The 27,919-nt window shown below is 35.3% G+C and overlaps 1 protein-coding gene across 4 annotated transcripts in view; it reads right to left on the reverse strand.

Annotated features, from left to right (window-relative positions):
• Nucleotides 1–27,919, reverse strand: part of TRDMT1 (tRNA aspartic acid methyltransferase 1) — a 66,855-nt gene that overhangs the window by 10,686 nt on the left and 28,250 nt on the right. For 2 of the 4 annotated variants that reach the window (XM_046014079.1, XM_046014076.1), the window contains exons 2-8: nucleotides 20,592–20,701; nucleotides 8,488–8,564; nucleotides 6,141–6,212; nucleotides 5,461–5,526; nucleotides 4,634–4,703; nucleotides 2,583–2,666; nucleotides 156–499 (exon numbers count right to left, since the gene is read on the reverse strand). In XM_046014079.1, the coding sequence (XP_045870035.1) occupies nucleotides 156–499; nucleotides 2,583–2,666; nucleotides 4,634–4,703; nucleotides 5,461–5,526; nucleotides 6,141–6,212; nucleotides 8,488–8,525 (674 nt within the window). In that variant the 5' untranslated portion in view covers nucleotides 8,526–8,564; nucleotides 20,592–20,701. The remainder of the gene's footprint in view (nucleotides 1–155; nucleotides 500–2,582; nucleotides 2,667–4,633; nucleotides 4,704–5,460; nucleotides 5,527–6,140; nucleotides 6,213–8,487; nucleotides 8,565–20,591; nucleotides 20,702–27,919) is intronic. The other 2 variants (XM_046014077.1, XM_046014078.1) reach the window with 2 other exon arrangements.

Raw genomic sequence — 27,919 nt, forward strand, 5'->3', positions numbered from 1 at the left:
TTTGAAGGGGTGGGGGTGGGAGGTTGGGGGAAACAGGTGGTGGGTAATAGGGAGGGCACGTATTGCATGGAGCACTGGGTGTTGTGCAAAAACAATGAATACTGTTACGCTGAAAAAAAAATAAATTTATAAAAAGAAAAAAAAAACAAACCTACCCTTTGGTAAAGCATGTGGACCTTCTGCACGTGGGCTTCACAATGTCAAACAAAAGAGCATATCGCAGCAATGACTTTGGTGGTAAAAAATACTGATTCATCTCAACATCATCTTCAAGAAAATCTTTTAGCATTTGCACAGAGAGATCACTGTTCTGGTGATGTTTCCGGTCAATTTCTTCTACAGTTTCGAGCTTAAAAAGAATGGCCTCTTTTCCAGAACACTGTCTGCTCTTATCAGAGCAAATATTTGGTTCAATTTTCTTTCTTTCCATTTCATTTTCTGCATCTATTGTATTTCTTTCTGGATGTTCAGAATCAATTTTGGGAAACTCCGTCAGGACCTGGCATTAAGTGAAAATACACAGCCTGTTAAAAGCTTTCTTAAAAGTGAATGACGAAGGGGCACCTGGGGGGCACCTGGGTGGCTCAGTGGGTTAAAGCATCTGCCTTCGGCTTAGGTCATTATCCCAGAGTCCTAGGATCGAGCCCCACATCAGGCTCTCTGCTCAGCAGGGAGCCTGCTTCCCCTTCTCTCTCTGCCTGCCTCTCTGCTTACTTGTGATCTGTCTGTCAAATAAATAAATAAAATATTTTTTTAAAAAAGGGGAGGGGGCACCTGGGTGGCTCAGTGGGTTAAAGCCTCTGCCTTCAGCTCAGGTCATGGTCCCAGGGTCCTGGGATCGAGCCCCACATGGGGCTCTCTGCTCAGGAGGGAGCCTGCTTCCCCCTCTCTCTCTCTGCCTGTGTCTCTGACTTGTGATCTCTGTCAAGTAAATAAATAAAATCTTAAAAAAAAAAAAAAAAAAAGACTGGCAAGAACATCCCTCCAATATGTTTGACCTGATCAATGAGAACTGGTATTAAAAAAAAAAAAAAAAAAGAATGACAAATAATGTCTAGTCAATGTTATGCAAACAATGTCTTTAGCCTTTATAGAGTTGTCATTAAAAACAGGAATTGTGATTTACTTGTATGTGCACAAGTTATTGTAAGTTTTTCATCATATAGCTATAGTGTCATCAGGTTAGAACTGATTTATTCCACGGAGTTACTGCTTGCTGTATTTATTAATAAAAACATTCAACAAAGCAATAGGAAGTCCAAATATGATGCTGTATCTATATTCAGCATACTTATTATTTCTTTGTTGAATTATTAATATACAGTATCAATTTAAAAAAGAAGTTTAGAAAGTAACATTAAGTATGAATAAGTCATGGGAATAAAAGGCACAGCATTAAAAAGAGAGAGAGAGAGAAGAAAGTAACATTAACATTTCCAAAAAATGTGCATTGGTTCAAACTTTGCCATACTCCTTCACTAAAAAAGAAAAACTAGAATCACCCATGATCTAGAGGAAAACTAGTAATTCAAAAAAGGAAAGCCCTTTTTACCCTGAAAGGTTATTTCTACTCATGAGCCCCATAGGAAAACCTTGTTCCTGAAAATTAGGTAACCATGCATAATGAATGTCCTATTTTGTAAAAGAAAAATAGTTCCATGAATTTTTAATGCTAAGGTCTTTGTTAATATAGTTTATGTATTGTTTTTGGAATTGACCACCATGGAAGGGGAGATTTTTGATACCGTATGGCAAGGAACCCAAATGATACTGACCCCCTAATAGCAGGACATGACTTAGGAGAGCTTCACTGAATCACTGAAATTCTGTTTTCCATAGCAATTTTGACGAAAAGATGTACAGGTGCTTGCATAATTAGAGATCCTATCTAGCAATTGAGTATTTTATTCTAGCTTGTACTAATCACTATATTTTAATCAATTAAGGCTAAATAGCACTGACTTCAAAGAAAATGCAACCATGTGTTAAAATACTGTTAAGCCATTGTTAGGACAGTGTAATGAATTTTATCAAAAATAATCAATGGGGGGTGTCTGGGTGGCTCAGTCAGTTAAGCATCTGCCTTCAGCTCAGATCATGATCCCAGGGTGCTGGGATCAAGCCCCTCACCGGGCTCCCTGCTTGATGGAGAGCCTGCTTTTCCCTCTCTCTCTGCCTGACACTCTGCCTACTTGTGCTCTCTCTCTGTCAAACAAATAAATAAAAACTTAAAAAAAAAAATCAATGGCTTGTACTGGGGGGAAATGACAGATACAAAATAGCCAATGGTCAAAGGGGAAATGATAGGGGAAAAGGAGGATAACAGCACAGATGACAGGTTTTTTTAACTTTTAACTTACATTTTTTTTCTAGTAATAAAAAAAAAGTGTTTTTTAACTTGTTTAAAACAATAAAAACATCATCAGGAGAGGAAAAATCTCTAGGAAATAGACCTAGGCCATGGTCTATATTAGAGGCTCAACAGGAGACATGTAAGCTTCCACCAATTAGTTCTTGAAAAAATTAGTAGACTGAGATACACTTATAATAGATAATAATAATAATAATAATAATAATAATACCTGACCAGGGGCTTGAAAAGGTAATGGTTCTGACTGAAGCTTTGCAATAAGGAAATACCGGAGCCTTGAATTTGGAATGCCAAGCTGAAGTAAAGCAGAGCCGTTAGTTACTAAAGAGATCTGCATCAACTGTTGCACCTATCAAAAAAACTCATACAGGTATGCATTTAGTTTCTGCCAGAAAAAATTCTGTTACTGATATGTGGAAGACTCTTTTGTAGCAAATTCTTAAACCTTTTAAATTGGTGCATTATACCTGCATTTGAATGAACAGAGATTGAATCTGATGAGTCATATGCCTTTGAGTCACTTTCATTTTCTATTTCCCAGATAATAAGTTATATAGACATTCTCACATTCATTATTAATAATAATCATAAAAATAAAATTCAAATATAGCTACTGGCTATTTATTGTCTCACTTTATTAAAAAAGGAGGATGCACTAAATTTTAAAAGTTAGAAGGCAATAAATATGAAATAAACTTAATGAGATCACACATAATGCCCATTTCCATACTTCATGTACATCTAATTTTTGAAATAGGTTTTCTTTTAATTTCAGGGCAAATAACTGTATAATAAAAGATAATAAAAGGCTAACAAACACAATGACAAAAGAAAAAAAAATGGTGATACTCATAATATAAAAGATCTACCAAATGTCATAACTACTTCAATTTCATATTCATGAAATAAAAGCAATGTTAGAATTTTATTTTTTATTTTATTCTATTTTAATTCCAGTATAGTTAACATACAGTGTTATATTAGTTTCAGGTGTAGAATTTAGTTATTTGTCACTTACATACAACACCCAGTGCTCATCACAACAGCACCCCTTAATCCCCATTCCCTGTTTAACCCGTCCCTCCACCCCTCGCCCTACCCCTGGCAACTATCAGTTTGTTCTCTACAGTTAAAAGTCTGTTTCTTGGTTTGTCTTTTTTCCCTTTGTTCATTTGTTTTCTTTCTTAAATTCCTCTTTCTCTGACTGACCTAGTTTGCTTAGCATTTATACCCTCTAGCTCCATCTCATTGTAAATGGCAAGATTTCATGGTGTTTGCATTTCTTTTTTAAAGACTTTATTTATTTATTTGACAGAGAGAAAGATCACAAGTAGGCAGAGAGGCAGGCAGAGAGAGAGAGGAGGAAGCAGGCACCCCGCGGAGCAGAGAGCCCGATGCGGGGCTTGATCCCAGGACCCTGAGATCATGACCTGAGCCGAAGGCAGCGGCTTAATCCACTGAGCCACCCAGGCGCCCCGGTGTTTGCATTTTTAATGGTACATCCCCCAAAAAAACTAATTAGAAAACTGTCATATGTTCATCTGTTTTTTATTTTGGATGATTCTGAATTATTATCAAATTACAGAACACCTGATTTGGAATTACCAAATGTCACAGATTTTGAAAACAAACTATCCTTTATTTTCTGTGTGAAAAGTAATTTATATTCTCGGGACCCATGGGTGGCACAGTCCGGTAAGTGTCTGCCTTTGGCTCAGGTCATGATCCCAGGGTCCTATGTCAGGCTCCTTGCTCAGCAGGGAGCCTGCTTGTCCCTCTGCCTTCCCTTCCCCCTGCTTGTGCTCTCTCTCTCTGTCAAATAAAGATATAAAATCTTAAAAAAAGAGAGATGTATAGTCTCTCTTTAAGCTATATAATATTTTCCATAAAATATGTATAAATAAATCTATATGCCTGTACAATATTCTTTAGAAAGTAAGACCCATGCCTGAATAATTTCAAGATTTAAGTATAATATCATTCAAAACAGATCTATTTTCTTTATTGAGTCAAATTCACTTTAGGAAAATGTATAGGGAGGTGCCTGGGTGGTTCAGTTGTTAAGAGACTGCCTTCAGCTCAGGTCATGATCCCAGGGGCCTGGGATGGAGCACTGTGTGGGGCTCCCTGCTCTGCAGGAAGCCTGCTTCTCCCTCTCCAACTCTCCCTGTTATGTTCCCTCTCTAACTCTCTTTCTGTCAAATAAATAAATAAAATCTTAAAAAAAAAAAAGAAAGAAAAATTAATAATTGTGATACCTACAGATGTTGGAGATAACAAAAATTCCTGGTACTGAAAACCACAATTTTCTAACATTTGTATTAACAGGTCTCTGAAAAGAAAAAAATAAGAGAAGAAAGAAAAGCTTTTACCCGATAGTTGGAAATGGGGTTCTCAAATAAAAAATTATATGTAACTTCATTTTATGTGAAAACTGTATCTCCACCCAACTTGTTTAGAAACTGAATGACCCTAGGTCATAATTATTAAGTGCAGTATTTGAGAAATTATATTTCTCAAAAAAAAGACAGAGATGATTTCTATTATAAATAAGTAAAGCTGCCAGATAATTTATCCCACCTGGGGCTGGATTCTATCCAGAGTTAGAATCACTAGCCTACTGATGTTAAATTTGCTACTGGGATGGACCTCTATCTGCAGCAAATCAGATGCGAGAGCAATGATCAGACAGTAGCCAGTTCCAGGACACGGATACTTTCTGGCTGGGCTACCATCTGAAAGCGCTCTGACCCAGGGCTTATGTCTCCTACCTGCAGGACAGAAAATGCCTATCAACAGAAACATTTCTTACTGAGAACATTCCTACGTCCAAAGAAACAGGCAACACATTAGCAGCTAAAACTGAGTGCTTATTCTGCAAAAATTCAAACACATCGGAATGGGAATCAGGTGAATCTAACTTTTTGCAACTTTATATTTAATTAGTCAAAATTAGTATTAATGACTAAAATATATAATATATGTAAAATGTCAGAATACATGATTTATTTTTAAGATCTTTATTTCACAATGGCTCTTACAATATGCCAAGTCTAAGATGAACACAATGCAAATAAATACATTTTTACCTTGTAGAGGATACTTCAAAGCCTTTAACATTTTCTAAAAGAACATATTTCGGTAATTTTTGTAATCTAAAACAAAAACAAAAACAAATACAATTCTAATCATGTCATTACTAAGAAATAAGAAGTAAAGAAAATCCTTACTTGTGGGAGATATGAGGTAAGTAATTTTCTACACTCTCTTTTTTATAAAAGGATTTTATAGAGGATAGAGACAACTTATATTTTATTCATTTTCCCCATAAAAATGGCATACCTACTGAAGTTAACATTTGAAATGTAATTTCCACTGAAATTTATCAGAAAAAACAGGTTCATACAGAGGCTCTGAACTGCACAACTCAAAGGGCTGCCATTTATATAGAACGGCAGCTTCTAGGGTTAGCACAAGTTTCCAGGCCTTGGGCAACAGCATTCACCAACATTAGCATCACTTGCATCAATACTGTAAGGAAAGGCAACAGAATTTAGCTATTAGACTATAATTCCCTGTCACTCACTACAGTGGCAACCACGGAATTGCAAACATTTGCAGTTACTCTATCAGTCATGGCAGAAGATAAATGACGTGCACAGTATCTGAAGGCTGTATTATAAGTTGCTAATCTCTATAAAATGACAAATATCACATTCTTCCAGATCCAAAGTTTTAAATTTAAGGTAAGCTTGTACAAAATTTTTACCTTGGGAGAATATCTAGGATATATAAGAGGCTATTTGTCCTTGGGTCAGTCACATCACCTTGCAGGCCAATTCTAAAGGATAAAGAAGGTACAAATAAAATAAAATTCATCAAGAATCTTCCTTACAGAAAGATACCTAACCACTTTTAAAACATCAAAACTGAGAGAACTGAAATTAGTTGGTCTCCACAAAAAATATGATGATCTTTGTTGCAATAGAGAACAAAATGCATTTATTCACTTAATTAAAATGAAAAAAGCCTTGCCTATCTAATAAATATGCTTATTATAAAACAATATGCCAAATGACTTACATGAGGCAAAGAAGAACAAAATAATCAATAGAGAATAAAATCAATTACCCTCTTAAAATCACTTTGTTTAGAAAAGACACACACATACTACATACACACAACTGGTTGATGACACCTTTTGCTCTGTCCCAAATGAGAAAACAAAAGTTCAGATGAATGAGCTGGTTGGGTAGTGTGGCAACATAGAGTAATGGCATTGATAACTAATCACCACCTAAGCAGACCATAGCAGGTAAAACCAAGATGATTTTGTCCAATGCAAAAGGTAAGGACATAACCGGAATGCTTGATTCTACAAGCGGGAGTTACAACTTGGTTAGACTAACTAGGTCAGAACGGGACATGGAAACAGCTGGTGTCTAGACTAGTAATTAGGTCTTACAAGTAAGATTAGTGTGATCAAGAACCAAGCAGAAATGAAGACTTGGATTGGGCCTGGGTAGTAGAAATAGAGGACAGGGTTTAAGACTTGGGTACTTCCTAGCTTCATTGCCTTAGATGAGTTACTTGATGTCACTTGTCAGTTCCCTCATACTTTCCAGCAGCGCCAGAATCATCTGTGGATCTGAGGCTCAGAGGGACACTTAGAGTGGACTTGAACAGATACCTCAGAAATCTTGGGTTCTTCTCACCATGTCCCTTTCCTCTCAGCACTGCAATGACGGCGGTATTACAGAGCCAGTTACTGCCACCATCAGCAGCTGGAGTTGGGCTGCTGGTGGTAGGGAAGACACAGGAGGCCCAGTGCAGCAGGATGAGGCTACACAGTGCTGGGGCTGCATTCCGTTCTGTGCGTCCTACTGACTGTAGTTAAACAGGCCATATGCTCACATATGTTCGGAGGCATCTTTACATGGAATGCTCTCTGTATTCTCTGATGAATTCCCAATCTCCTTTCAGGCACAGATACTGCCTCTCAAAGAACTCCTGTCTCCTGGTATGTAGCAAGCCATTTTCTCCTTTGTGCTCTCATGACACTTCTAGTGTTCATTTATTATATATTATATATCACATTATGATAATTATTTCTCAGTCATTCCCTTAAACTGTAAGCTCCTTGAGGACAGGAACTACAGTATCAAAAGCAATGCCTGGCTTATAAGTGCACAATAATCCTTGGGGAATTAATTTCCTAGAGTTGTTCATATAAAGCAAAACTTAGATGGAAATTAAGCATGAGAATATTCATTTAAATGAGAATATTCATTACAAGTGATATCCCACTTAAAATCATCTTATACATTTACATAGGAACATATAAAATAACTGATAAATCCTGGCTCTGATATTTTCTAATTGCATGGCCTTAAAAAAGTTACTTAATCTTTCTGTGCTTCAGATTCTCACCTCTAAAATAATGATAACATTAACACTTAACCCATAGACTCATTAAATTAAACGGCATACTCTATGTAAGACAGAGGATTCTTACTATTATTTAAAATAATTAAAAATATCTATGAAGATGGATTAGTCAATATTTCATCTAAGATATAATTCCCTGAAACAGAGAAATACTAGATAATAAAAAAATGAACTACAAAATAGCTATAAAAAGTCAGAATTACTCAGTGTACACATGAATTCTGAGAAACATAAAATTCACAAATGCATTCTTGATTAGCTTTTACAGTTAAGTAATTTAGGAATTGAATATTATGAAAATTTACTTTATCAATCAGTTAAGAAGATATTCCTGAATACTCATTAGTTTAATTAATTTAAGCTAACTTAGGTCAGAAATAAATACTGTATCTTAGGTAGGTATTAAAGAGGTCCATACCGTCTCTGCCTATCTTCTATTGACCAGACTGCTTTGCTTATTTGGTAGTAATTGCTATTTCCTTTCCTTTATGATTAATGGTGAATTATAAAAATGAGTAGATAAAAGCAATTATTTATGAAAATTGTCAGAATTATGAAATGCAGCTAATAGTCTTCAAAGTGTCCATGCTTGAAACTATGGTATAATTTGATTTAATGAATCCCTCGTAAGTACTCTTCCTCAACAGAGACATATTTATTATACATACCTGGTGAATGGTTGACAGGGAGGGCTCATCAAAATCATATTGAAAGACAATTTGTCAAACTCTTCTAGTGTAATGCCCTAAGGAACAAACATTTGGAGGAAAAACATTTAAAAAGATGCATAGAAGAGGGAAGAAGGAAAAATGTTAACTAATTATAACTGAATATATCAGAAATTACAACCCTTAATAATTTTATTTATAATACTCAAAGTTAAATGACACTTAACACTTTTCAAATTAACTTCAGTTAAACTAACTTTCCAAAGCAATCTTATGAAGGAAGCTGGAGAAGTAAATCAAAGCTATAAAAAACTAAGTGACTTCCTTGAGGGAAAATGGAAGGGGAGGCGAACCATAAGAGACTATGGACTCTGAACAAACAACCTGAGGGTTTTGAAGGGGCGGGGGTGGGAGGTTGGGGGAACCAGGTGGTGGGTAATAGGGAGGGCACGTATTGCATGGAGCACTGGGTGTTGTGCAAAAACAATGAATACTGTTACGCTGAAAAAAAAATTAAATAAATTTAAAACAAAACAAAACAAAAACAAACAAACAAACAAACAACTAAGTGACTTCCTTCAAGACTCAGAACTGGCCAAAGCAGAGCTGGAACGTTAATTTCCTGAATCCTAGTGTTTTTGCGCCTCTGTAACACCTCAAGTCTAACACCACTGTGTTTTCTGGAGTAAAACATAGAGAAATTCATTTTATAATTAATGAATTTTTAGCATAAGGCCTAAGAAGATTTTAACACTTCTCTAGTGATAATATTTATTTAGGAAGTGTGATATACTGACCAGTCACCATCCCTTCCATGTAGGTCTCTGTTAAAATATCACCAAATGAAAAAAGGTCCCATTTTCAGATATCCACAATGATTATACTGTTTTACAGTTGTGTATAGTCAAAAAACTTCAAAAGGTAACAGATAAGATTAATTAGTATAATCCCTATTGAGCTAAGCAGTTGAAAAATGTGCTATTTTGCTTCTATTTTATGTATCAGAATATAAATACAGTATAGTGGTCCCTCCCTTAACTGTGATTTCACCCTCCAATTTCTGTCAACCCCAGTATAGTGGTCCCTCCCTTAACTGTGATTTCACCTTCCAATTTCTGTCAACCCCAGTCAATCAGGGTCCAGAAACAGATGATCCTCCTTCTGACTTATGGTCAGGTCAACAGTAGTCTAACCCTAATGTCACAATGCCTACGTTATTCACCCCACTTCACCTCATCATGTAGGCATCTTGTTATCTTACACTATCACAAGAAGGGTGAGTACAATATCGTATTTTGAGAGAGAGACAGCAATCACAGAACTGTTATAAAGTATATTGTTATAGCTGTTCTAGTTTATTATTATTGTTAATCTCTTACAGTGCCTAATTTATAAATTACCTTTATCATAGGTATGTATATATAGGAAAAACATGATATATATACAGAATTTGGTACTAGGTGAGGGTTTAGGCATCCACTGGTGTTCCGGAATGTATTCCTACATGGATAAGGGGATCTGCTGTACACAGAAACAAGTCATGGGATTTCCAATTCTCATTCAGCACTCTTAGTATATAAGCTTAGCCAGAAACAAGCAGCCAGACCAGAATCACAACTTTCTTAATTATGACACACTTCTAGGAAGTTCAAGGACATGAATAAGGCAGGACAAGCTTTATTCTGAGTTCTGTAAAGAGTGAATTAACCTGGGGAACACACTGGTTGTCTCTACTGTATTAAAAGTTTGAATGTATGTGTCTATCATTTTAAAATTACAGACTTTGAAATAGTTTTAGATGTGTATGTAACATAAAAACAAAATTAAATATTGAAAAGTTCCTGCAGCACCTCTGAATCCCTGGGTCCTCAGGAAAACAATGTGAAAATCATGCACTGACTAGTCTGTCAGAAAACATGGGACAGAGCAGTTCAATCAGACAGCATATCATACTCAAGTCAGAGAGCCTATCAGCACAGGGCTATTGTGATCAGCAATTTACTGATGTCCTAACTGAATATGGATGGATTAAAGCTACATTTCTAAAATTAAAGTAAAAAATAAAACAACAATCTTTTACATCAGGAAAATCCTTTGTCTAGAATCTGGAGGGAGTAAACAGAGTTACTGCCTCCAATACAGGTTGGCATAAAAAATTACAATTTTAAAGGATTCTTCAAAAATAGTGATTTTTTTTTTTAAAAATTCAAATGATAGGGCAGGTATACAAGAAATAATTACTCAAACCATTCACAACTTTATTTAACCTGGCATTCTAAGGCATTAAATGTGTTGAAATTCAAGGAAGTAGTTATGAAGATATACAAGTTATCTTTAATAAGTTGATATTCGAAACCTAATGGAAATCTATTCTTTTTCTATAACTTGGCCATACAAGTCATAAAAACCCCTTTGCTTTCAGAGGACATAAGGTCAACTCAGTGTGGTAGCACTGTTTATCACATGTTGATGAGCAGTTTTACTGGTCTTGCTACTAGCTTTATCACTTCTTTTTGCACAAAGTCTCCTGGCGATGCTTATATTTAATTGTCATAAACACTTTAGGAAAAACTTGGTAGGTTAGAAAACAACATTTGACAATTTTAATAAATTTTAGTTTATCTAAAGAGAACTAAAATTTGTACAATATTCAGTCATACTTTCAATTTTTCAAATATCTTTTATTCCCACGTGGGTCATGCAGATTTTTTTGTTACGTATTTGTCAGTGCTTATAAGTTTCCTATCTGTACCAGAAACAGAAACTTTCTTCTATTATATTTTCTAACATGTCTTTGGTTGTATATATAGTAAGCTACTGGCTATCGTATTTTTGTAAACAACCCCCTTCTCAAATGCACTAATTGTTCCTCATACTCTTTTTAAGGACAGTATGTTTTTTGTTTTCCAGGCCCATACAATTATTCTTTAGAATCCTCCTTAGTATTTATATGCTATTTCTCCCACATGAGTACATTACCTAACAATCCACAACAACATTAAATAACAGTGCCGAAGGTAGACATCCTTGTTTTGTTCCTTATTTTAGTGAGAATGCATTTACCATGTAGCATGCTACTGGATTTGGAGATACATGTGCATGCTTGTGTTTAAACAGAAATGTAAACACACATACACACAAAGCTAGTAAATGACATAAACATCTGCAATAGAATGCATTTGTCCTAATTTTATTGAGAGATTAAAACCAACTGGAAAAGTGCATTTTGTCAAATATTTTCTAATACAAAGTTCGCTCTTTCCAATTATTAACATGTTGAATAACAGTAACAGAATTCCTATGTACTAAATTACTATTATTCTTTCCAAAACAAAATCTATTTTCATTATGCTACATTATTCTTTTGATGTACTTATGATTATTTGATATTTTACTTAGAATTACTGAGTTTATATTCATAAGATAATGATTTTCTATTTTGTGGCTCACAGTATATATCCAATAAAAACTGAGTAGATATTTCCTACCATCCTGCTCTATGAACTCTGATGTTATCTTGTGCATAAATACGACAATCAGATCTTTCTTTTTTTTTTATTTATTTTTTCAGCGTAACAGTATTCATTGTTTTTGCACAACACCCAGTGCTATGGTGAGTGCTGTGACGTGTGTAAACCTGGCTACAATCAGATCTTTCTTGAGGACTGTGTTAATCATCATTATAAAGTAACTTTCTATGACTTTTAAATGCTCTTGCTTTGAAATCCATTCTAACTCATACCTATTTTGAAACTTATCCTTTGTGACCTTTTGCCTGTTATTTGTCCATGTTCTTAGCCACAATATGTCGTTCATTCAACACGTTCAGAAAGTAATCCACCAACATTTCAGAGCATCTACTGTATACGCCAGGCATTGTGGGGAGTCTGTGACAACCATGAACCACCAGACAAGGTTTCTGCTCATGCGTAGTTTATAGAGTAGTGACTAGTAATTCCTCATTTTCTACCTAGATGAATTACAGACTTAAGTTTAATTTTGCTAGTTATTTTATACCCAAGGAGTCCTGCTCCTGGTTATAGCCCTCTCTGTGATTTTTCAGGTCTGACTGGGCAGTTACAAAGGCTTCTCCCCGCAGGCCTTGAGGGGAGCTACCCTTCACACTCCAGAGTTGGAACACGGTCAGCACGTCGAGTTTCTGTGGGCCGCGGCAGTCAAGGATTCAGGCGCCCTAGCCAGCACATTCTTCATATATTTGCATGTTTAATTCTCTTTATCTGAGGCCTTGGGCAGAGGTCCACTGCACGCAGCTCTGCCAAGTCCTCCTTATGGGAGAAGGCGGTGGAACTCTGGAAGACACTTCTCCCCATTCTGGCTGGTACTCAGCACTTTCCCTTCCTAGCCCTCTTCTCTTACAATTCCCCTCAAGGCCAGGACTGCCCCAGATGGAAAGCTGATCCCCACATCTGTACTGACATACCCACTCTCCCCGGGTGCACTGTGGCATGGGGAAATGGAGCAGTGGGCCCTGGCGTTTTCTCTTACTTTACAGATGTGCTTCTTATATCACCACAGTAAGTGATAAAGGCTTTACTCTCTCATTTTTGTCTTGCTGCTTTAATTAGCTACTCTGTCTTTCTCAGCTCAGACAAGCTTCTAACAGTAACATCAATGTCCTAAAAATCCTTAGCTTCATTTATATTTCAGACATATTTTTTTGAGTCTCACTTTCTTCTCTTATGTCAGTCATATTACTATTTCTACACTGCAAAGATTCACAACATTTTTAGCCAGTTTCTAAACATAATTTCTTTCCTAACATGGTAGCTTTATTCCTGGGTTCTCAACTTGGATTCATTTCTTGCTTAGTTAGATTAAGTGAATGAGCCACTTTTTCAATACAGGCCCACAAATACTACAGTTCATGAATTGTTGCAGGTTTTATTTTAGGAATTTCTTCCCTCTGTTTCTGTTAATATTTTTATTCCATTTATTTTATTGTCTTCTCCAGAGGTACTAATTATTTTTATTATAGATCATTTTTGTCTCCAGTAGTTATCATTTATTTTGCAACATTAGCTCTGTACTTCTTTTCCATTTTATTTTGCTTTCTTTTTTTCAAGCTCTGTCCATAATTGTTTGCAGAACTGTCCATTTTACTTTTTGCTGCTCTGACATGACTTTCATTTCTATAATGGTTTTATTTTTTTTCACTTTCTTTTTTCCCTGACCACTGACACTTTTCCAGTCCAATTACGGTCTTACCATTGCTTTGTGAGCTGTTGTATATATTTATTTGAGCTCTTGTTTTTTTTTTTTTTTTATGTGCTTTCTTTTCTTTTTTTTGAGTTTTGTAATTTATTTATTTATTTTTTCAGCCTAACAGTATTCATTGTTTTTGCACAACACCCAGTGCTCCATGCAATATGTGCTCTCCCTATTACCCACCACCTGGTTCCCCCAACCTCCCACCCCCACCCTTTCAAAACCCTCAGGTTGTTTTTCAGAGTCCATAGTCCCTTATGGTTCGCCTCCCCTTCCAATTTTCCTCAACTTCCTTCTCCTCTCCATCTCCCAATGTCCTCCATGTCATTTGTTATGCTCCACAAATAAGTGAAACCATATGATACTTGACTCTCTCTGCTTGACTTATTTCACTCAGCATAATCACTTCCAGTCTGAGCTCTTGTTTTGAAGATACCATGTTTTATTTAATGCCTGAAGTTCATGGAGGCATTATGTGTGAAATTTTCTTCTGCTTCTTAACATAATTTTCTGTTGTATATTCTTTTTGTTTACATTTCATACATTATCTTAAAAGTACAATATTAGTATAGCCTCAGACTGGTTCCTTTCTCATTATTATTCATTTTTTAATGGAGGCCACCTGAATCGAGGAGTTTGCTGGAAGATGAGGTGAAATAGGTACTTTGTGGCCACACTGTTTCTGGGAAGGACCTGCACTAGCCTTTATCGTAAGAGCATGCCTCTGTCCCTAACCCATGATCTTACATTCAGGGCAAGCAGGTAGTCTGTCGAGGTTTGAAAGCATGTTCAGCCCAGTGATTTGGGTTTTTCAAATCTCTCTTCTCTTGATTTGGAACAAACTGCCAGGTATATTTGGTCTTCTCCCTTGCCATTCTCTCCTTCTGGATTCTGCACAAGATACGTGGAGGTTTGCCTGTGATTTTGCCATCCTCATTCAGTTGTCCCATTTCCACTGCATTAGACACTATTCTTCACAGTTTTCTTTCTTATTTTGGCTTATTCTAAATCCTATTTTTATTATTGATGGCTTTCCATCCCCCTTTCCCTTCTTTTCTTATTTCTATTAGGAAAAGGGATAGAGTTTTAGAATAGAATTATCTTTTTATGCCACATTCAATCAGAAATCCCAAGGAAAACTGTTTACAAGCATATTGTAAACCCTAGAGTAGCCACTAAGAAAATAAAATAGATATAAGTAATAAGATATACCTAATAAGCCATTAGCAGAGAATAATAAAATATTAACATATCAAAAGGCAGAAAAAAGAGGGATAAAGAAAGAAACAGATTGGCAAAATAGAAAACAAATAGCAAGGTAGTAGAATTAAATATAAAAATACTAATAACAAAATTAAATGTAAATGGTACAAACACTCCAATTAAAAGGTAGACACTGGGGCGCCTGGGTGGCTCAGTGGGTTAAGCCTCTGCCTTCAGCTCAGGTCATGATCTCAGGGTCCTGGGATCGAGCCCCGCATTAGGCTCTCTGCTCGGCAGGGAGCCTGCTTCTTCCCTCTCTCTCTGCCTGCCTCTCTGCCTACTTGTGATCTCTCTCTCTATCAGAGAAATAAATCAAATATTTAAAAAAAATTTCCTCTTTATTAAAAAAAAAAGTAGACACTGTCAGCCTGAATAAAAAAGCAAGACCCAACTATATATGTCCACTGTAAATTTAACTTAAATACAAAGATACAAATAGGATAAACTTTAAAGGATGGAAAAACATGAACATGTAAATGTTAATCATAAGAAAGCAGACTAGCTATACTAATATCAGGAAAAGCAGACTTCAGAACAAGAAATACGTCTTGGGGTTAAAAAGGGACATTTCAAGAAGCATTATCAACAACAGCCAAACTAGGAAAGAGCCCAAGTGCCCATCAACTGATGAATGCATAAGAAGATCACACACAAACACACAAACACACACACAATGGAATATTACTCAGCCAAGAAGAATGTAATCTTGCCATTTGCAATGATGTGGATGGAGCTAGAGTGTATTATACTAAGTGAAATAAGTCAATCAGAGAAAGATAAATAACATATGATTTCCCTCATATGTAGAATTTAAGAAAACTAAACAGATGAGCATATGGGAGGGAGGAAAAAGAGAGAGAGGACAACAAACCATAAAAACTCAATGATAGAGAACATAGCGAGGGTTGATGAAGGGAGGTGAGCAGGAAATGGGCTAGGTGGGTGATGGGTATTAAGGAGGGCACTTGTTATGATGAGCAACGGGTGTTGTGATGAACCACTGAATTCTACTCCTGTCACCAATATTGCAATGTATATTAACTAATTAGAATTTAAATAAAATCTGGAAAAAAGGTGACATTTCATAATGATAAAGAGGTCATTCAATTAAAAAAATTATAAAGTGTAAACAATAAGAGCTTCAAGATAAAATGAAGCAAAAACTGACAGTTCTGAAGGAAAGGCACATTCACAACTATAGTGGGAAATCACAGCACCCTTCTCTCAGCTACTGATAGAAAAAATCAGTAAGGATACAGAAAAATTGACAACATTATCAACCAACTTGATGTAACTGAAATTTACAGAGCATTCTATCCCACACACAAAAAAAGAATATATTCTTTTCAATACCATATAGAACATTCACTAGATAAATTGAATTCTGGGCCATAACAAGTCTCAACAATTTAAAATAACTGAAATTATACAAAGTATGACCAAAATAAAACAGAAATAAGAAATCAATAACAGAAATAACAGAAAGATACCTGGAAAATATTATGACTATTTGGAAATTTAAATTCATACTTATAAATAACACATGGGCTAAAGAAGAAATCAGAAGGGAAATTGGAAAATATTTTGAACTATAGAAAATCAATACAACATATGAAAATTTGTGGAATGTAGCCAAAATTTAGGAAAATTTATTAAATATTCATATGAAAAAGGAAAACAAGCAAGTCAGTCATCTAAAGTCCCACTGTAAGAAGTATTAAAAAAATAAATTAAATGCAAAGTAGAAAGAAATAATAAAGATGAGCATAAATTAGTGAAATAGTAAACAAAAGGACAATAGATAGTATCAATTGCATCCAAAGTTATTTACTTGAAAAGACCAATAAAACTGGTAAGCTTCCAGTTTCACTGGCATTTTAGAAATTATTAACATCAGGAATGACCTATAGTATACCACCAAAGAGTTCACATACAGAAAAAATGAAAAAATTCAGTGAGTACACCTGACAAATCAGATAAAATGGATAATTTCTTCAAAGATCACAAATTTCTAAAATGAAATAAAAATATAAATAGGAAGCCTCACTAACCTTACAGCAATTCAATAATTAAATTCATAATTAAAACCTTCCCATAAAGAAAACTTCAGGCCAGATGGCTTCATTAACTAAATTCTATCAAACATTCATAAAGGAACTAATACTTGTTTTTCAAACTCTTCCAAAAAATATAAGTCTAAAATAACCCTAATACTGAAACCATACTGAAACACGGAGTAGCAATAAATCACCTATGAAGCTAAATGTAAAATACTTAACAAAATATTAGCAAACTGAAACCAGCATTACCTAAAAATAGGTGACAGATAATGACCAAGTAGGATTTATCCCAGGAATGTGATATTGACTTAACATTCAAAAAAAGAAATTGATACAATCACCATATTAAGAGAACAAAGGGGCAAATGATATAATCATGTCAAAAGATGCGATACAGATAGCATCTGACAAAATTCAAAACTCATTCATTATAAAAATTCTCAGAAAATGTAATAAAAGGACACTTCTTCAACTTGGTAAAATACACCTATAAAAAATCTACAACTAACATCATCCCAAATGGTAAATGACCTAATGCTCTGCCTCTAGGTTCTGAAAGAAGGCACGGATATCCAATATAATCCTATTTAATCAACACTGTACAGAAGGTCCTAGACAACGCAATAAGACAAGAAAAAAAGTCACGCTGATTGGAAGAGAAAAGTAAAACTCTTATTCTCAGACAATATGATTGTGTATGGAGGAAAAAATCCCCAAAAAAGCAAAGCTATCAGAATAAGTCAATATAACAAAGCCACAAGATACAAGGTCAAGGTTGATAAACAAAAATAAGTGTATTCCTATATGTTAGCAATATGAAATAGTTGTAAAATAGTGGTATTTTAAAAATACCATTTACAATAGCATCAAAACCCACAAATATTTAGGGATAAATTAATTAACATAGTGTAAGATTTGTATAACAAATATTACAAAATAGGCTCTTATAAATTAAAGAATACCTAAATAATTGAAGAGAAATTCTATGTTCATGGCCTGGAAGACTCCATTTTATTAAGATACCAATTCTTCTAAAACCAATCAGTGCAATTCCAATCAAAATAGATATTTTTTAGAAATTGGCAAGGTTATTCTGAAATTTACACTGAAATGTAAATGACAAGGCAGCCAAAATAATCTTGAAAGAAAAAACAACAGCAACTTGAGAACTTATGCTACCTGAATTCAATGCATATTATAAAGCTATAATAATTAAAATAATGTGCTACTGGTGAAGGAAAAACATATACATACTACTGAAGAGAGGGTCCAGAAACAGACACACATTTATGACCTAATTTTTTTTATAAAGGTGTCAAAAAAATTGATGAAAGGATAGTCATTTCAGAAAATGGTAAAAGAGAAAAGAAAGAAAGAAAGAAAGAAAGAAAATGGTGCCAGGATAATGTTATATGCACTTGGAAAAAAAATGACTTACTTCAAAATACACACAAAAAATAATTTTAAAATAGGTCATAAACCTAAATGGAAAAGCTAAAACTATAAAATTTCTGGAAGAAATGAGGGGAAGATGGGGTAAACAAAAAAATTTAAAACACTCAGAAATGTGATCAAAAAGCTAAGAAGATAAATAACCTCTGCATTTTGAGGAACACAGTGAAGGAAATGAAAAGACAAATTACTAAACTGGAGAAAATCTTTGTTATACAGATTTCTGACAGACAACTTGAATCCAGAACACTTAACTCTTACAATGAAATGATGATATTACAAACACACCAAATAATAAAAATTGAGCCAGAGATTTCATTACAGAAGAAAACAAAGAAATAGCCAATAAGCACAAGAAAAGATATACAATGTTATTAGCCATCAGGGAAATGCAAATTAAAATCATCATACACAAAAAAATCCCAATAGCAAGACAGGCTCACTAGAATGGCTAACATTTTAAAAATTAACAACATCAAGTGCTTGTAAGGATATGAAACAACTGAAACACTTAAACATTGATTATGGGAATGTAAAATGGTACAAACACCCTAGTAAATAGCATTTTCTCATAAAATTAAAGAAACCTGCTATAGGATCCAGCAATTCCAATTCTAGGTATTCATCTCCAAGAAATGAAAACAAAGGTCCACCAAAAACCTGTACATGAATGTTCACAGCAACACTTTTATATAGCCCAAAACTGGAAATAGCCTAAATGTCAATCATCATACAAATGGATATATACACCATAGTACATAATATTCCACCGTATAGAATATTACTCAGCAATAACAACAAAAAAACAGACTACTTACTGATGTGCAAAACAACATGGGTGAATTTAAAAAAACATGTTAATAAAAAAGTTACACCCAGAAAAATTACACTCGTGATTTTATTTGTGACATACTGGAAATGGAAAATTTAATCTGTAATGACAGAAAGCAGTCATTGCCTGGGGTTGGGACACTGAGAAACACTATAGGGGATGAATGTTCTAAGTCTTGATTGTGGTGGTTACACCATTGTATATATTAGTCAAAACTTAACTACACACAAATGAGTGCAGTTTACTATATATAAATTATAGCTTCATGAGAAGTTTGTTGTAAAATTTTTCACAAGAAAATGGAAGAAAATCACAACTTCATATTATTTTTAAAATAATGTACATCAGTTTTATTTTTATTTTTTTAAATATTTTATTTATTTGACAGAGAGAAATCACAACTAGGAGACAGGCAGGTAGAGAGAGAGGGGGAAGCAGGCTCCCTGAAGAGCAGAAAGCCCGATGCGGGGCTCGATCCCAGGACCCTGGGATCATGACCTGAGCCGAAGGCAGAGGCTTTAACCCACTGAGCCACCCAGGCGCCCCGTACATCAGTTTTAAATACTTCTGCAGAGTTGATCAATGTACTTTGAACTATTAACTTTGACAGGCTTGCTAAAATAAGTAGCATTCAGGGGCACCTGGGTGGCTCAGTGGGTTAAACCTCTGTCTTCAGCTCAGGTCATGAACCCAGGGTCCTGGGATCGAGCCCCACATCAGTCTCTCTCCTCAGTGGGGATCCTGCTTTCTCCTCTCTCTCTGCCTGCCTCTCTGCCTACTTGTGATCTCTGTCTGTCAAATAAATAAATAAATAATCTTAAAAAAAAAAAAAGATTTTAAAATAAGTAGCATTCAATAAGTAATAGCCAGTGACTGCCTGCCTCTCTCTTGTTTTTACTCCTGTTATGTATATATATATTGCATGATTATTGCTTGAAAGTAAAGAATTCAACAAAGTTTAATATCATTAAGGAACCGTGCATTTAGAAGTCAGGCATATTCTTATATTTCAATCCTTTTTCTCAGAGACCAAAATACTAACCTCTCTCATTCTCACTCTCTCAAACTGAAAATTAAAAATAAATAAGGGCAAAAAAGAACATGCCATCTTCTCACAGAATATAAAATGTTGATTTCCTTCTCCTAAACTTTTTCATTTATATATATGACTTACCCTCCAATGAAGACACCAGAAACCAGTATCTTACAGTGTTTTTGAATCACATTTTCCTTGCCATATACTTATTAAAACAATAAGCAACAGTACTCACTTCGATTGTCTTGGCCAGTAACTGTGTGTGAGGAAAATTGTACTTGTATACTTCGTTAGCAACAGTATTTACATCAATGGCAGCCACCACTTGTGCAGGTATACAGCTTTCTGCAATGATAAATGGAATATTTTAAGATGTAGCTTCCAATTTGGTCACTTTACAGAAAAGTCAAAATCCAGAATTTTGGAGTACACATCCTCACTTCCTCAATGATCTAGCTAGATCTCAGATTTCTAATGGACAACCAGGCCAGGGAGTTAGGTATGAAGTAGAGTATTTGCAACTTCTGGTTCATCTCTCCAAATAGCTTTCTAAAGCTATAAATAAGATCTAAATATTTTAGTCATTATCTCTTACATTTGCCTTCCTCACTCCATTAAGATATACACTTAATGAATTAAATAGAAAGTTTTCCTAAGTTAAAACAAACCAAAAATAGAAAAGGGAAGTATATTTTTAAAAACCATTATCAGTTGGAACTCTACATAAATAAATTACCTACTGTTTGCACCTCACCTTTTAAAATTAATACAAAGCTGCTTCCCAATATCACTAAAAATGCTTTTATGTAAGTTTTGGAAGTTTTTCAAACAACAGTTTTATTGAGATAACAGTTTTATGGGATTCACATATCACAAAATTCACCTGTTTAAGATTTAGGTAAGTTTTAACTAAAATGAGCAATTACTTGGTGTCCAAATATAAAAAATACATGGACTAAAAATTAAAAATCTAACAGACCAGGATAGAATGTGAAAAGAGTAATAGAAATAATTTCAAGAGCATGCCTTCAATACCCTTCCCTCTCGCTGTTAAAAAAAATTAATTTTGGGGGTCCTTGGGTGGCTCCATGGGTTAAGCCTCCAACTATTGATTTCTGCTCAGGTCATGATCTGGCTTATGAGGTTGAGCCTCATGTTGGGCTCTACGCTGGGCATGGAGTCTGCTTAAGATTCTCTTTCCTCCTCTCTCTCTCTCCCCCACTCCCACTCTTCCTCTCTAAAAAAAAAATAATAATAATTTTCAAAGTGATGTCGAAGAGTTTTATGGCAGACAAAACATGAACTATGTAAACATGCAGAGCTGCTCTTACACTTTGCAATTACCAACCCTTTGCACTTCTTACCCAAACACATACAAAAGTAATGATGTATTTCCCTATCCCAAATCAGAAGATGTGAAGTTTTAAAAATAACAGTATTTGAGACTCCTTAGGAAAACCACCAGAAAAAAATTACAAAATTGCCCAGTACCTCAAAATAGCTATTTCTTTAATAACCATTTGCTGGTTAGAGTTAGCATAGGTAGACCAAATATCAAAAAATGACAAAAGAATTTAGATGTGAGGAGCTAGGGCTCTGGTAGCAGGCACCAAAAATGAAACTGAGTTCACAAAAGATGGGTAAAGAGGAAGGTTCACAGACACTCAGAAAATAGTCACAATCATATATTAAGGCCTAAAAGAGATGATGCCCAAGACAAGACAAGGGCATAAATATCCCTAAGTATTTGCTGAATGTCTACTAGGCTCAAGACACTCAGCTAGGACCAGTTAGTTATCTCTTAGGTACTCTGCTGCCTTGTATGTAGATCACTGGAAACTCTGAGGTCTGGTTGGTAATACCATAGGGTAGCTGCCTCCAACTGAGTTTAGAAATCAATAACTAGTTATTTGCCTTAGTATAAAGTTATAAATAATATCTTTGTCAAAGGCATCAGAGAAATCTTGAAACATAAATCAAGAAGGCTTTTAAACAAATTAAAAAATCAGTACAAAGAACTATTTTGCAAAATCACAAACCTGTTATAATTCAGATCAAGAATTAAGTTACTACTAAGCATTGTAAGAGAATTCAGAATTACATAAACTTCACTGAATTATTTTACTGTTCTGTTAAATAAGATTATCTTGTTATTAGCATAATGAAGCCTGCTTGCATTTCCACGATATATTCTGCAATCTGGGATTGCCTGGAGTTCATTAGTACGACTTTTCTCTTTTTTCAGGCTGACTGACAGTACACAGTGATATGCTGAATCTGTACCACAATCAATAATTAATTTTATGTTCTTGTATTGTGTGCCTAAAAACTTACAAAAAGCAACTGCCAAATGAAAGTTTTATGTGGCTTTCCAAGAGCCGATGAACCAAAAATTCTTTCTTGGAAAACAACAGATTTTAAAAGTCAGTAAGTAAAAACCCTGTTGTGTATGCTTTATTTTAGATTATTATAAAATCAGGATTTTAAAATCAGGATTTTAGGGCATGCCCTAAAAAGTTATTTCCACAATGAGAAATGAATGTACTAAGACATTACTGACAATAATTCAACTTGCGTTTTTAAAGCAGAATTGTTCTGGTACATGGATGTACTTCTAAGGAAAAAGTTGGATTTTAAATAACCATTTTAAAAAAGCAAACTTGCTTATATGTAAGTGATGAATCACCGAATTCTACTCCAGAAACCAATATTGCTCTATATGTTAACTGACTAAAATTTAAATTAAATGAATAAATAAATAAGCAGAACTCTCAATTCTATTGAAATCTGAAAACTGAGATCCAAAGAAAAGTTGTCTTGCCATTTTCTACTGTGTACTTCAGATCTACAGCCTCCAATAATCTTAGTCAAACCACATACACATATTTTGAAAATGTTTAACTAAAAATATCAAAGTGAATATAACTCAGTAGAACCTTACATAAGTGAGCTCTATTACTTAAGTCATAAAGGAGAGGTAATTCTTGCAGGGAAGAGAGAATAGGAAAAAGGGAACCCATGCGGATATTTTAGTAGTGTGGAGGGTAGGAGTGTGTTTTCAGCACTGTGATCTACTGTTCTACCTGGATATCATTCATGATATTTCAGTTATAACTCTGATGGCATATTTATCAACAGGAAGCACAGGTATAATAAGTAAGACATTCTAGTTAAAGAAATGCATGTAGATGATGTTAAAAGATTGTCAGATTGGATCTATAAGGAAAGGACAAAGGGTATCATGCTCCTCTTTACGTGAGGACTGAATTTAAAAAGACAGGTTTAGTTATACCAAGAGAGACCTTCTAGGGAGATGTAAGAAATGTCACTGACAATACATGCATAATTCCTGCTCTCGTATATGTCTCTCACTGAAGTAGGCAGGAATCGAACACACACACACACTGTATTTGAGTAGCAATAACTGTCCTCCTTCTTCTGATCACTCTTTCTGGAAAAGTTGTAGGGAAGAACCTCCGGTTGGTAGTAGTGATGAAAGGGTACAAGTTTACATTCTACCTGCCTTTCCTAACCAAATAAATCAGAAAGTTTAATTGTGCATAGTTGTTAAGTTGGGGAAAAATTCAATTTTTAAAAATGTAAATATAAAATTAACCAACCCATTTTGAAAAAAGGAAAGCAGCTTATTTTTTTTTTCTTTATCATTTATTTTCTGATTGTGTCTCATATAGGTGAGTAATTACTTGAATGAGCTCATTATGATCACACCTGAGACACTTAATCAGGTATGTTAACACTGACATCTAGTTGTGAAATGGAAGATCAGTGGAACATATCCCATGTCTATTTCCTTTCATTCAAAGTGACAATGTAAGAATAAAAGTACTAAGCAAAAACATCTGAATGGATTCTGATTTTAAAATGATTGCTAAATGTTTTATCCCTATTGGAAAGTGTATTTCTTGTTTCTTTTTAAAGATTCTTGCTTTTCAAAACTTGCAAATAAATTATTTCTCTGAATTAAATAAAATTTAGAGTAAGTTTCAAATTTTTTACAAAATTCATCCAATTTCCTTAGAAAATTTCTCTAGAAGTTTAGCTAACAGTACAGCAACAAAAAACTTACTCTGGGTCAAGAAATACACTAGATCATTGTTGCTAAGATCTAACTAAATACAAGAGCCCATCAACCAGAGAGTGGACAAGGACTGCTTGAGATCTACGTACAGACCAGAGCTGGGAAAGTGGTGCAAGAGAAAAAGGTATCAAATTAATGTTTAAAAAGGAGCACAGTGAATTTACAGGGAAAGGAAAATAAAGATGCTATGCCAGATAATACCATGCAATTTGGAGACGAGGAGGACTGCCTCCTCCATTTTGAGGAGGACCTTGAGAAAGAACAAAGGTTTAAGAAAGAAGAACATGATAGTTTGTGCTTTCTGGCCTTTTTACTATTGGTTTGTTTCTACTGTTGGTTTCAACAATTGAAAAATAAATGTAATGGCTGGCACTCTAGTCACCATGTTAGCCCATGAAGAGAAGGGCCACTTTACAGAGTTGGTGAAGCAAAGAATTGGAAGGAGTTGAGGTCCTGAAGGATTTCACAGTCACCATAGCAGCTCTGGATTACTGTATCTAGATTCACTTTTTTTTTTTTAAGATTATTTATTTGAGGGGCGCCTGGGTGGCTCAGTGGATTGGGCTGCTGCCTTTGGCTCAGGTCATGATCTCGGGGTCCTGGGATCGAGCCCCGCATCGAGCTCTCTGCTTCGCAGGGGGCCTGCTTCCTCCTCTCTCTCTGCCTGCCTCTCTGCCTACTGTGGTCTCTCTCTCTGTCAAATAAATGAATAAAATCTTAAAAAAAAAAATAAAGTATCTTTAAAAAAAAAAAGATTATTTATTTGAGAGAGAGAGAAAAAGAGAGAAGGAAAGCGTCTCAAGCAGACTCCCCGCTGAGCACAGATTCCCTATATGTGGCTCCATCTCATGAGCCTGAGATCATGACCTGAGCCAAAATTAAGAGTCAGATGCTTAACCAACTGAGCCATCCAGGCACCCCTAGGTTTACTTTATGTAAGGAAAAAACAAACTTCTACCTCCTTTTAGTCACTATTACTTTGGATGTCTCTATTACTGACAGTTAAACCTAACGCTAACAGATGCATGAACCTAATCCTAACAGTTCCTCAATTGTTTAGATGATGTGTGTGTGTGTGTGTGTGTGTGTGTGTGTGTGTGTGTGTGCCTATGTGGTGAGAAGAGAACTTCAGGTTCAATTCCAGTTTAGACCGGATCAATATAATTAAAAAAAAAATTTATTGAATAAAATGTGCCAAGCATTTTGCTAGACCCACAGAGATGGATATATAAAGTTTATATTTATGGAGGTCATGGGAGTTTTAAAATTAAAGCAACATTGTTCTTCTCTGAGGTACACGAATTCCTCTTTTAATATAAAAGATGATTTCTCCCCAGATTTTCCTTATGAAGTGAATTTCTACCAACCAAATACCTTCTTTATTATTTTTATATTTTTATTATTGAAGAATAGTGGACATACAATGTTAGCTTCGGGTGTATAACACAGTGATTCAACAACTCTATAAATCACTCCGTGCTCACCACGGTAAGTGTCATCACCATTAGTCACCATATAAAGTTATTTCATCATTATTTCTTAAAAGCCACATCTATGTTACTCGGAGGAGAAAACCTCTGGAGCCTTGATTTAAGAGAAAATAAAAAATTTAGAAAAGTAAGCAAAATCATTTACCTAATAACTCAAGAATCTAATACAAACAATATTAAGAATACCAGTACTGATACCACCACCATGGTATACTCAAAATCTCAAAAGCAAAACCGCTGAAACTCTGGAACAATGATAATCAGCCTCACATATTTCCTAACCCCAGTAATCTCTTGCTAAACATTTTTGCAGGGCAAGACCTCCTCAGATGATTTATCGTAATACTGATTAGAAGGTGACACGAAGCTACCGCTAAGGAAGCTCTGGCTTCCCTTTGGAATGATGGCTGGAGTGTTACCCAACAGCCTCTGTGGTTCCTGACATAAAACAGAGGTCAAACTACAAATATTGATAATGATTACCAAAGAAAAGACAAAATCCTAACTTCTCAGGTTTTCATGCAACAGATCTTCTAATGATTACTAACTGCTCATAAGTCCCTTTTATAAAAGGTGCTTGGGTTTTTAAATGATTTATTGTCCTAAGATAAAGAAATGTCTCCTTCCATCAAGTTTTGAGACTTTGAAAGTGATATTAGATTGCTTATTTTTAATTCTATTTTGTTTGAAGGAAAGATAAACCTCCATTTCTTTTTGTTTCTTTTTTTTTTTTTAAGATTTTATTTATTTATTTGACAGAGAGAGATCACAAGTAGGCAGAGAGGCAAGCAGAGAGGCAAGCAGAGAGAGTGAGAGGGAAGCAAGCTCCCTGCCGAGCAGAGAGCCCGATGCGGGACTCGATCCCAGGACCCTGAGATCATGACCTGAGCCGAAGGCAGTGGCCTAAACCACTGAGCCACCCAGGCAAAAAGTCTGTATTTTAGAAACCATATCAAGAGAGATAGTCAGTGTTCCATGGACATATTATGTATAAGCTACACATATCAATATATGTAACAATGTCAACTGTTAAAAAAAAAAAAAGAAAAAGCAAGGTAGCATCAAATGCTCTTTTTTTCTGAACTCACATCAGTAAATTTGCACTTATCGGGTTTCCCAGGATTCTTCCCTAGTTCTAATTAATTCATTCTATAGATTCCAAGTCATCTAGCAGTTCACCACAGTCTTCCCAATAAAATCCAAACTTCTTAGCATGATTTGGACCCTGCATACCTGTCTAGTCTCCTCTTTTGACACTGTCCCTCGATCAACCCCACTCTCTTCCAATTCACACCCACTACACTGATACACATACACTTTCCCCCAGGTAATTCTTATCATGCCCCAGATGGGTCATAATTTCCCAATCCTAGTGCCTCTGTATATAGTTAAAAAGCCTATCCTACCCTGTCCAACCTCTGACACCATCTCGCTTGTCCTAGAGATCATTCTTGGTCCTTCAGGACTCACTCAGCTTAGGCGTGACTCCTCCAAGAGGCTTTCACTAAGCCTGCTGGAGTGAAATGAGGGCCGGTCCCTCAGGGTGTCGTCGTGCTGGGTAGTTCACACTATGATCACATTTATCCCAGGACACTGCCTCTCTCATGAGACTACATGATCTGAGAACACCCAGGCCATGGCTTGTACATTAGAATACTCGCAGCACCCAAACATTGCCGTAACTGGCACCCACTTGGCCTCCAATAAACATCTTCCAACTGAATAGTATGAAAATGAGTGAATTTCATCTCTAAAACCAACTCCTGATTATTATTCATGACCCTCTTTAATGTTCTGTTCCTCAGAACAGGATTAGCTTAAAAAGTCTAATAATCTTGTACTTCTATGTTCATCAAAGCCTAAAAGACCAATTTTAGGTAGACTGTTTGACATTTAGGTCAAACGTTTACCTTGGCAACACAATGAAGTTTCCAGAATGACCTACAGAATTCTATTTATCTTATAAATATGTTA

This window comes from Meles meles, chromosome 7 (genome assembly GCF_922984935.1).
Source record: "Meles meles chromosome 7, mMelMel3.1 paternal haplotype, whole genome shotgun sequence".
Lineage (NCBI taxonomy): Eukaryota > Metazoa > Chordata > Mammalia > Carnivora > Mustelidae > Meles > Meles meles.